Source organism: Culex quinquefasciatus, chromosome 3 (assembly GCF_015732765.1).
Source record: "Culex quinquefasciatus strain JHB chromosome 3, VPISU_Cqui_1.0_pri_paternal, whole genome shotgun sequence".
In the NCBI taxonomy this organism is placed as follows: domain Eukaryota; kingdom Metazoa; phylum Arthropoda; class Insecta; order Diptera; family Culicidae; genus Culex; species Culex quinquefasciatus.
The window spans coordinates 151,119,411-151,131,615 of record NC_051863.1 but is presented as its reverse complement, the minus strand read 5'-3'; the positions used below and the strand labels follow the sequence as shown (position 1 = coordinate 151,131,615).

Here is a 12,205-nt window from a genome sequence, read left to right as displayed (position 1 = left end):
GTAGTGGGATTCCAACTGAAATCTCGAACGGATGCGTAGAGGCGAACTCTGTGGAAGAGCAAGCCAGCTTATTTGCTGACTTTTTCAGCGGGGTTTACTCTACCTCTCTCCCTGCACCGTGCAATGAAGTTGTAGATCACATACCAACTCATGATTTGCATCTGCCAGTAGTACATTTCTCGATAGAAGATGTATCAAGAGCCCTTGATGATGTTGATGTTACTAAAGGTCCCGGCCCGGACAGTATCCATCCATCTTTCTTGAAAAACTGTGCGGCTTCTCTCGCTCTTCCCACAACTATCATTTTCAACCGCTCGCTCGCAGAATCCACATTTCCCACTGCTTGGAAATTGGCTAGTATTACGCCAATACATAAAGCCGGCAACGTTCACAAAGTCGAGAACTACCGAGGAATTTCAATTTTGAGTGGTTTTGCTAAACTGTTTGAACACCTGGTACATGGAGCACTTTATCCAGTATTGAAGCCAATCATCGCCAACGAACAACACGGGTTTGTTAAGCGACGCTCAACAACGTCCAACCTTCTCCTCTTCACTTCAACACTCTTGACGAACATTGAAAAAGGCCAACAAATTGACGCTGTTTACGTGGATCTATCTAAAGCCTTCGATAAGGTACCGCATGCTCTCTTACTGGAGAAACTGAGACGCTATGGCCTTCCAGAATGGATCGTCCGATGGATTCATTCATACCTTGCCGATCGCAAAGCCTTCGTCAAAGTAAGATGCACTTCCTCTCATCTCCTCGCAATTCCTTCCGGAGTCCCGCAAGGTAGCGTGATTGGACCCTTACTTTTCATTTTGTTCGTGAACGACCTGTGCAGTGTCCTCGAGTCGGACAAGCTGATGTACGCAGACGACCTGAAAGTGTTCCGATCAGTTAGCTCGCCTCTCGACAGCTGTGCACTCCAGCAAGACATCGATCGCCTGTTACGCTGGTGCACTGCCAACGGAATGGAGGTCAACGTACAAAAATGCAAAATCATAAGCTTCACGCGCAAACGAACACCTCTCTTGAGTAGCTACAGGATGGGCCAAAACGAACTTGAACGGGTGAACACTATCAAGGACCTGGGTGTGACGATCGACAGCAAAGCGTGCTTCAACGAACATATTGCACTGACAACAGCGAAAGCTTTTGCCACCCTCGGATTTCTTCGTCGAAATGCAGCTGACTTTGTGGATCTGTTCGCGCTTAAAACAATCTATTGTTCGCTAGTTCGGAGTCAACTAGAGTACGCCGTCCAAGTATGGGCACCTTACTACGCCGTGCAAGCTGAAAGGATCGAGCGGATTCAGCGAGCTTTCACCAGATTTGCTGTGCGACGCCTGCCATGGGTGCGGCCTCAAGGACTCTCCTCGTACGATGACAACTGTGAGCGGCTTAAATTCCCTGCGCTGGCATCACGACGGGTTCTACTACAGCGAATTTATGTATTCGACTTGTTGTCGTGCAATATTGACTGCCCTACTCTTCGCGATAAAATCACCCTACACATCCCAGCTCGTAATCTGCGCAACCCTGCTCCGTTTCTTGAAGTTCCTGGCCATCGTACGAACTACGGTTATTATAGTCCCCTTAGTGCTTGCTGTCGAGTGTTTAATGATGTAGCAGATGTGTTTGTGTTTGGAATGTCAAAATGTGTATTTAAAACTAGGATTAAAAATAGGACATAAGGTGTAGTCTGTGCGGCGAGTGCCGAAGATGAAATAAATAATAAAAATGTTAATTGCGCAAAAATTGCTAGCGGTGTCAATTTTTCCATTGAGAGCTGGATAAGCTAATTGGCAAAAAAAAAAAGAATTTGGAATGTATTAACGTTTCAGATTTTGATGTAGAATTAATCTCCAGAAATTATTATTTCTGGCAATTTACAAAGTTAAATGAAAGCTGGAATATTAATTTAAAATAAAATATATTAGAATAAAATAAGTTTGATTCACCCAAATATTCATTTTAAATATCGAATGTTGATATCTTGATATTTGGAATGAAATTTAATTGCACTGCAGTTTAGTATAGTCGAATAGATTTTTTTCTCATGCTTTTTGAAGAACTATGTTTTTTTTTTGCAGTTTTCTATGTAAATCCCAAATCTATTTCACAAATTAAAATTTTTGATAGTGAAACATAATTTATAAAGATTTTTAAAATAGTTCTTAGAAAATTAACAATTTAGAAATACTTTTTCGAACTTGTTTGATAAAAGTGGTTTTGTATCTTATAGTTAATTGGTATTTAAAAAAACCTGAATTGTTTTGAAATTTTGCGAAAAAATGTATGGCGCGGATTTCACGGATTTGAAAAAATTCGGCGCGATTTTCGCGGGTTAGATTTAGAAAAAGTTGTAACGATCCTGTAAATAAATTTAATTCTAAACAAATAAAATGAAAAAGTGGAACAAAATCATTTTTTTTTAATTTTTTTTCTGAGATGTCTCAATGATAACTGATAAGTGCAGATAACAATAACTTAAAAAAAAAAAACAATATAAAAAATACAAAATAAAAAAATATAAAAATTACCTCTTTAACCCATTTTAAACTTCAACAATATATATTGATTTCCTTTTCGTTACATACTTATTTTCACTAACATTGATAAAAGTGTAAAAGTAACCTCAAATGAACTTAAAAATATGTTCGTGAATTCAAATGAAACAAGACAAATGACCAACTTAATACCTATCAAAAAGTTTGAGTTCGTTCTAATCCAATTTGAGAACTCAAATTGATTAGTTCTTATTTGATTTCGTCTTAAACCATTTTCAATCGTACAGAGAAAATGAGATCCTCATAATAATATTCTTGAGTTTTGTTTTGCGAATTACAGATCTAAAAAAAATGTTCGAATATTTCTCTTCCTTTTGACTCAATTAGTTTTAAGTCTTGAGCTCTTGAAGATTTTTTTTTGCATTGTTAACAAATTATGATGAATATAAATTCATCATTTTATTCCGAAATAATTACATTGCAGTTTTACAACTGAAATTCAAAAAAATCTCTAAATATATTTAAACGGAATCCTCCTAATACATGTCGTGTAATTCCATTACCTCAACAAATCAAAATGGCTGTAAATAAAATAGATCAAGATGCATTTATCTTGAACCAGACCAGCGTCTTTCTGGTTTTGATGATTTAAAAATAATTAAACTAGTATTTATGTAATATGTTTTAAGTTTTTAACCCTAGCACAGCAAACCTTTCGAAAGCATCCTGGGGGAATGTCGGGGTGATCACTTCCAACATCCTTCTTTTCTAAACGGCCAGGCCAACTGGGTAAAGTTTACCGCGAAGATGATTCGTTGAAATGGATTGAGTTTCGAGTTTTTTTTGTTTAAAAAAAACCTATCATAAAACATCGTTTAACCACCGTTCAACACTCCACCTTGGGAACACAACAAATGAAAACATTCGCCCAAAACGAAAGAGGAAATGTTCGCGTTATGTGGCTAATTTGTTTAGCAAAAAGGTGCTTAACGCAGGCTTAGTTTCGGGAGGGAAACTTCAAGACCGTCTGGTTCCTTGTTTTTTTTTTAATGCTGCTCCGAGTAGGGGGCCTGGCGGAACGGAACCACTTGCCATGATGAAAGGTTTCAATTAGGTTTTTGGTGCCGGGTGCGTTTTTATTTGTGGCATCATTTGTTTGCTGTTTTGGGAGGGTTAATTAAATTTGGGTAGCAATTCTTTTGTGAAGGTTTGTTTCTTCTTTGAAGAGTTGGGGGAGATTTATAGCAATCGTGTTTGAGAATTAATTTAGCTGAGAATACATGTTCATTTGTGGTCTCGTGGCGCAGGGGTAGCGGCTTCGGCTGCCGATCCCAATGATGCTATGAGACGCGGGTTCGATTCCCGCCTTATCCACTGAGCTTCTATCGGATGGTGAAGTAAAACGTCGGTCCCGGTTTCTCCTGTCTCGTCAGAGGCGCTGGAGCAGAAATCCCACGTTAGAGGAAGGCCATGCCCCGGGGGGCGTAGTGCCAATAGTTTCGTTTTTTTACATGTTCATTTGTACTTCTCTGGCTCTGACTCAAAATTAGGATTTACAGAGTAAATATTATGGGTTTTTCCATGAGCAAAATTATTGCGCTCAAAAATCCCGCAACAAAGTGCACTTTTCACCAGTCTACTAAACTTTTCAAGGGCTCGTAAACAACAAATCAGACATTTTCAACACACTCTTCAACCCTCCTGCAGCAACAGAATTTCAAGTGCAGCGATGCCGTGACTATCTGGTGCCATATCTGAACCCGATACAATCCCGACAGTTCATCAAATTCCCATAAAGTCAAACATTATAACCCAATAAAAACGGGTCGAAACTGTGTGTGTCTGTCTTATTTGGGGAATGCTTACTGCTCAGTTTAGATTACTTCGGGGACCCTCGACGATTGCTGCGGAGAGGAGTGGCAAAAAGAGGGATGCTCTTGAAAATTATGTTTTCCCCGGTTGGGAACTGTTTTAGGTCGAAATATATGCTAGCTGTGCTGTGGCTGTTGTAGGAGGGTAATTTGAAGGGAAAATAATACAGACAGTCCGAAGCATTCATCTTGCGAGTCTGTTTAAGCAGAACTATGTGTTCTGGGAGAAAGTAAACGCAGAATGAATTGAAGTTTATGCTCTTGGAATGCATTTAACGATACGCAGTGGAAAATTTGTGCGGGGAAGGACGAAGGTTGGAAAGATAAAAAAAAATGTTTTTCTCCAAATTTGAAAGAATGTCCATTTTGGGATCTCCTCCAGCACTAGTTTTACGGATTTGTATCATGACTACAGGTTAATATTAAGTGTTGCCAGCTTCTTTAAAAACTAAATTTGAAAGTTCCTTAAATTTGGCAACCCTGCTCATCAGCTGCACCGTTCACACACACAAGTTTTTCCCAGAAGACGAAGCTATCCCGTCAAGTGCATGTGCGCCTCTTGTTGGAAAGTTTTTCCTGGTGCAAGTTTTCCCCCCTCCCTCAGAATTTCCACCTCGGCACCGTCACGTTTCGACTGTCTGTCCTTGTTATGACTCGCTCGGTGTCTGACTATATGTCTATCTGTCTCGGAGACCTTTGCGTGTTTGTCGCCGACTCTGCACAACTTTTCCAGGGTGGAAATATTTTGCTCTTAATTATGTGTGGAATATAAATTGGAAAACATTTACCAGATGCTATCTGTCACAGGGTCGCACGTTCCAACCTGAAAAGTGTCGTTTGGCTTCAAAGAGTATTTCTTGGCGATTTTTTTTTTCTAACGTCCTTATTTTCCTCTCTCTATCTTTCAGTGGTCTCAACTTCCAGGACCTGATGGTGCGCCTGGGAGCGATCGATTCCCCGCCGAAGACGCCCACCATCATGGGCTTCGAGTGCGCCGGTGAGGTCGAAGCCGTCGGCGAGGAAGTCGAAGGATTCAAGGTAAGACACTTGACGCAGCAAATGGGAAAAGTTTATAATCTCGTTTCGGGTGGAGGGGGAAAACGTCGATTTTATTGCAATCTTAGACGAGCATGACTATTTTTGGACACTTCAAAGCAGCTTAGTCCTCCCCTCAGACAAGGGTGTAATAATTAGACCACATTTTATCATTATTACCGCGCGCCGGATGGTGTTTCTCCTTGGCAAATTTTCCGCACAAGTTTTCGGCAAAATTGACTGCTTCTCGAGACAGACTGGCAGAATCTTTATGAATTGACATCACGTACACTAACGATGCCGTCTTTCTTCGCTCTTTTCTCTCGTGTTTGGACTGATGAGCTTCATAAGCTTGGGTTCAGTGAGTGCTTTACTGGATGTTAGCCACTTTTTCTGGATTTGTTGGCAGTAAGAATTTTGCTGAATGTATTTTTTTGTTGTCCTCAAAAATTGGCTCCACAACAAGATTCTATCTGTCAGCATAAGAAAGATAAGTTGTTTCAGAATTTTTTGATCTCTTCAAAAAAATAATTACAAAATTTAAAAATCTGGTTCATGTTTTGCTAAGGTCTTAAAATAGATAATATTCAATTTTCATATTTTAGACCAAGTTATATTCGATTAAAATATTTTTATTGAAGAGATCAGAAAAATAGCAAAAGATTCATTTGTTATTATAGAAAATTGTGCCAATAGTTTTCGAGATATGTTCAATTGAAAATTACAGGTTAATTAGGTGACATTTTTAATTTGAGGCTCGTTTTTCAAAGTTCCAGAGAGAAAATTGTTGGAAACATTCTCAGCTTTTCAAAAATCATTTTCAAAGAGGTGCTTTTATTTGAAGAATAATTTTTTGAACTAAAACAACATAAAAATATAATTTATTCCTTATATTACCGTAAAACGGGTGGACTTTGATAGCCGGGTCACTTTGACAGGTTTGAGATTTTTCCGCAAACTGAAGAGTACAAATTGAATACGTACGGAATGATATGGAATCATACTGACCATGGTAGAGAAGGGTTCAAAGTACTTCTTAAAGAAGTTTTCATTAAATTTTGAATAGTTTAAAAAGTTAGTTGACTAAAATTAAGGAAATATTGATGAATTACATAACTTAATCTAAATATTCTCAAAGTGTCATGATTTTCTCAATGAATATTTTCAGATTCTTTGGACAATTTCTCACTAGGAGGAGGTGAAATAAGTTTGTAAATAATTAACATGATATGATATGTTTGAAACATAATGAAAAAAATTGATTCGTGCTTCGAGTTCAGTTTAATGAAATATGAATAAATAATTTAACAAACAAAGCTAGTTTTAACAAATTTCAAGGTAAAATTCGGAATTTTTAACAATTTTACCTAAAATATATCCCAAGTAACATTTTTTACCAGGAATTCTACAAGAGCTCTTCAAGATAGCTACAGCATAACAGTTTGGACCGCGGTAGGATAAAATTCTCTTCAAAACTTCTTCAGGAGTTTGGAAGAGTACTTGAAGAGAGTTTTATCCTACCGCGGTTACTTTGGATATGTAGTTTGGTAAAAAGCTTATAAACTTAGTTAACAAAATATAAACATTGTTTTTTTTTTCTTAAAAAACTATATCAATAACCTAAATTAAGGAACTTTTGATGTTAACATAAAATGTCAACACCTTTACTCTGATTCAACTAGAAAAACTATGATCATCAAAGTCACCCCGGAATTCAAAATAAGAATTTTTAAGCAAATATTTTTTTACATTATCGAAAAAAAATTCATAAAAAGTGTATGGATCTTGTGTGGCCTACCCCAGTACAGATTCAAAAAAATAATAATTTTGAGAAAAACTTTGGAAAATAATCCAAAAATAAATGAAAACCTATCAATGTCACTCCGGTTTACGGTAGCTATATAGTTGTAAAGTACTTTTTGATTACAAATTTGATTGTGCTTAAAATAATTACAATCAAATTACAAAAAAATGTACCTATTTCTTTCTTTTTTTTTTTTTTTTTTTTTTAATTTATATTTATTCAAATTTCTTTTCCATGTACATTCATTCAGTTAAAATATTATTGAGTGTCCAATCACAAACGATGACTTTTCACCTCAATTTTAAATACTAGCAACTTTCATTTATTCATGAAATATTGTAGCTTTCGCTATTCAGTGATTTCAAATGTAGGAGGTCCTACATGTACAAAAGGGAAAAGGGATACCTTAAAACTAACTTATAAACTATATAAAGAGCGGATCAATGCAGCTGAAGACTGCAATGATTTTTGTCGAAATGCATCAATTATCTTATTGGACATAACATCCAAAGTGTCAACTTCGGCTAATTGATGAAGTTCACTGGTGCTGAACCAGGAGGAAGTTTCAGAATCATTTTCAGAATTTTGTTCTGAATCCTCTGAAGTTTTTTCTTCCTGGTTAAGCAACAGCTTGTCCAGATCGGCACAGCATAAAGCATGGCAGGTCTGAAAATTTGTTTATAAATTAACAGTTTATTCTTGAGACAAAGTCTAGAATTCCTGTTTATAAGTGGATACAAACATTTAATATATTTGTTACATTTAACCTGGATACTTTCAATGTGATCCTTGTAAGTAAGGTTTTGTCAAAACCAAGTCCAAGATATTTCACTTGATCCTCCCACTTTAAATTTACCTCATTCATCTTTATAATGTGATGACTTTTGGTTTAAGAAAATCAGCCCTTGGTTTGTGAGGGAAAATAATAAGTTGAGTTTTGCAGCATTTGGAGTAATTTTCCATTCTTTCAAATAAGAATTGAAAATATCCAAGCTTTTTTGTAATCTTCTTGTGATGACACGAAGGCTTCTGCCTTTGGCGGAGATGCTTGTGTCATCAGCAAAAAGTGATTTCTGACATCCTGGGGGCAAATCAGGCAAGTCAGAAGTAAAAATATTGTATAAAATTGGACCCAAAATGCTTCCTTGAGGGACGCCAGCACGTACAGGTAGTTGATCAGATTTGCTATTCTGATAACATACCTGCAGAGTACGATCCGTCAAATAATTTTGAATAATTTTCACGATATAAATCGGAAAATTAAACCTTTTCAATTTCGCAATCAAACCTTTATGCCAAACACTGTCAAATGCTTTTTCTATGTCTAGAAGAGCAGCGCCAGTAGAATAGCCCTCAGATTTGTTGCTTCGAATTAAATTTGAAACTCTCAACAACTGATGAGTAGTTGAATGCCCAAGGCGAAATCCAAACTGCTCATCAGCGAAAATTGAATTTTCATTAATGTGCGTCATCATTCTATTAAGAATTATTCTTTCGAATAATTTACTAATAGATGAAAGCAAACTAATGGGCCGATAGCTTGAGGCTTCAGCAGGATTTTTATCCGGTTTCAAAATCGGAATTACTTTGGCATTTTTCCAACTACTGGGAAAATATGCCAAATCAAAACATTTGTTGAAAATTTTGACCAAGCAACTTAAAGTTGCTTCTGGTAATTTTTTAATTAAAATGTAAAAATGCCATCCTCACCAGGGGCTTTCATATTTTTAAATTTTTTGATAATAGATTTTATTTCATTCAGATCCGTATTAAAAACTTCATCTGATGAAAATTCTTGTTCAACAATATTCTGAAATTCTATTGAAATTTGATTTTCAATAGGACTCAAAACATTCAAGTTGAAATTATGAGCACTCTCAAACTGCTGAGCAAGTTTTGAGCTTTTTCCCCATTAGTTAATAGAATATTATCACCATCTTTTAAAGAAGGGATGGGTTTTGAGGTTTCTTAAGAACCTTTGAAAGTTTCAAAAAGGTTTGGAATAAGGTTTAATTTGTTCGACATCTCTTGCGAACTTTTCATTTCGCAGGAGAGTGAATCTGTGGTCAATAACCTTTTGCAAATCTTTTGAATTCGCTTCAGTGCAGGATCACGAGAACGTTGATACTGTCTTCGGCGAACATTTTCAGACGAATCAGAAGCTGAAGATCGTCATCAATAATGGGAGAATCAAATTTGACTTGGACTTTAGGAATAGCAATATTCCTAGCATCCAAAATTGCATTAGTTAAAGATTCCAAGGCTGAATCAATATCAGCTTTGGTTTCTAAAACAAAATCATGATTTAAATTATTCTCAATATGATGCTGATACCTGTCCCAATTAGCTTTGTGGTAATTAAACACAGAACTATTGGGTCTGGTAACTGCTTCATGAGAAAGTGAAAAAGTTACTGGAAGATGATCAGAATCAAAATCAGCATGAGTCACTAAAGGACCACAATACTGACTTTGATTTGTCAAAACCAAATCAATTGTTGATGGATTTCTAACAGAAGAAAAGCAAGTTGGCCCATTCGGGTATAAAACCGAATAAAGACCAGAAGTGCAATCTCTGAACAGAATTTTACCATTGGAATTTACTTTTGAATTATTCCAAGATTGGTGTTTGGCATTAAAATCACCGATGATCAAAAATCGAGATCTATGCCGAGTAAGTTTATTCAAATCCCCTTTGAAATAATTTTTATTTTCCCCAGTGCATTGAATGGCAAATATGCAGCTGCAATCATAATTTTCCCAAAAGAAGTTTCAAGTTCAATGCCCAAACTTTCAATAACTTTTAACTTAAAGTCACGTAACGTGCTATAAGTCATACTACGGTGGATAACTATTGCAACTCCACCGCCATTTCGATTCATTCGGTTATTAGTTATAACTTTATAATCTGGATCACTTTTCAAATAAGTGCCAGTTTTTAAAATGTTTCGGTTATAACAGCAACATGCACGTTATGAACTCGTAAAAGTTGAAAAATTCATTTTCTTTCGCTTTTAAAGAGCGAGCATTAAAATTCATAATATTGATGGAATTACTTAGATCCATGATTAAACTTCAGGGTAAGAACAACATCATTCGCAAATTTTAATCCAATCTGGATTGCTTCCATCATGGATGTAGCATTACTCATTGTTTGAATCAAACCAAACAGTGAGTTTTGCAAAAAGTCATTTTTCAAACGTAACATCGCCGAGATCAGAAGATCCCAAAGCGTTGCCAGCAGAAAAATTTTCAAATGAAATTTGAGGTACCTGCCCAATTTCAGGAAGATTGGTAGAGGATTTAAAATTCGTGGATGAACCCGAAACGACGTTAGCATAAGAAATGCCATTGTTGCCTGTTTCCACGGTAGGGGTATTTCTAGAATTGTTCGAGTGAGACAGCACGAACGTTTGATTTAAAGATGCAGGTACAACCTGACTTTGAGAAAATTTCGGTTTGGATTTCGGCTGATGCTTAGCACGAGAATCCAAAACCTTTTTCTGATGGGGCAATCCCAGAAATTTGATTTGTGATTTCCACCACAATTTGCACATTTAAATTGGGTGACTTCTTTCACGGGACAATTGTCCTTGTCGTGAGAAGAATCCCCGCAAACCATGCATTTTGGAACCATGGCGCAATGATCAGTACCGTGACCGAATGCCTGGCAACGCCGGCACTGGGTCAGATTCTGGCCATTACCGCCATGTTTCTTAAAATGCTCCCACTTTACCCGTACATGGAACAAAAACTGAACTTTGTCCAAAAGTTTCAAATTGTTGATTTCATTTCTGTTGAAATGAATCAGATAAAATTGTGAAGTCAAACCAAAGCGAGAAATATTCCCGTTTGATTTTTTCTTCATTGGTATTACTTGGGATGGGGCAAAGCCAAGCAACACCTTAAGTTCGTTTTTGATCTCATCCACCGACAAGTCGTTGGAGAGACCTTTCAAGACCGCCTTGAATGGACGAGCATTCTTGGTCTCATACGTGTAGAAATTGTGTTTGTGGTTTTCAAATAACCAACAAAAGTTTGGTGATCTTGTAAAGATTCCGTCAACAAGCGACATTCTCCTCTTCGACCAAGCTGGAACGAAACCTTCAAATTGCAAGTTTCCTTGCAATTCTTCAGTTGCGTTCGAAAGCTGGCCAAATCGGAGACGGAAGTCACTACAATTGGCGGAGCCTTTACTCGTTTCTCGACGGCAGAAGGCTCAGTACGAGGAGAAGGTTCTTGTCATCAGTTTCGGATAAAACACCGAAACTGTTTGTCAATGGAATTGGAGGATTGACCTCACATTCAGAATCAGAATCAGACCTCAGAAGAGGCTGTTTTTTTTCTGTTTCCGTTAGCTGGTTTAGCGTTCAAACGCTTCACCGACGTAACGACCAAATCTTCAGAAGATTTGCGTTTACCTTTGTTTTGACGCATTTTGCAAGCAAAGTTCTCTTAAAAAGATGGCTTCGTTTGTAAAATACAACAAAATTTCAGGTGGGGTTAGTCTTGAAAAGACTGTTTAGAATTTTGGAAAATAACTCAGGTAGTCTTTAAAAAGACTGTGAATTTTGTTTTGAAATAACTCTGAGCTTAGGTAGTAAAAAATACCGCAGCTCTAGTGTCCGTTCACCACGAAGGTTCGCAAGACACTGACCTATTTCTTTCTGATATGTTCTATTCATAACCTACACATTTTCCGAAGACACCAAATCGATCAGATAATCTCTTCTCAAAATACAGAATTTCATACCTTTACATAACCTTTTTTTTATGACCAGCCCCTAAAATTGTATGGTATGACTTCTTTTGAAATAGGCATTGTATGGACAAATTTTATCCAAATCAAAAAATACAAAGAAAAGTCGATTTGGTAAATTGTAGAGATGCACTCAGATGACTTGTTTTACAATGTTTTGGCCTATGATTAGAAACAATCTTTATTTTCGGAATTGATTAATTTACATTCTTTTAGGTTACAAA

The 12,205-nt window shown here is 36.7% G+C and overlaps 1 protein-coding gene across 1 annotated transcript in view; it reads left to right on the top strand.

Moving 5' to 3' along the window:
• LOC6051392 (synaptic vesicle membrane protein VAT-1 homolog-like) overlaps positions 1 to 12,205 on the top strand; it is an 87,384-nt gene that overhangs the window by 55,970 nt on the left and 19,209 nt on the right. Inside the window, exon 4 of the mRNA XM_038258669.1 lies at positions 5,293 to 5,422. Coding sequence (XP_038114597.1) covers positions 5,293 to 5,422 — 130 coding nt within the window. The remainder of the gene's footprint in view (positions 1 to 5,292; positions 5,423 to 12,205) is intronic.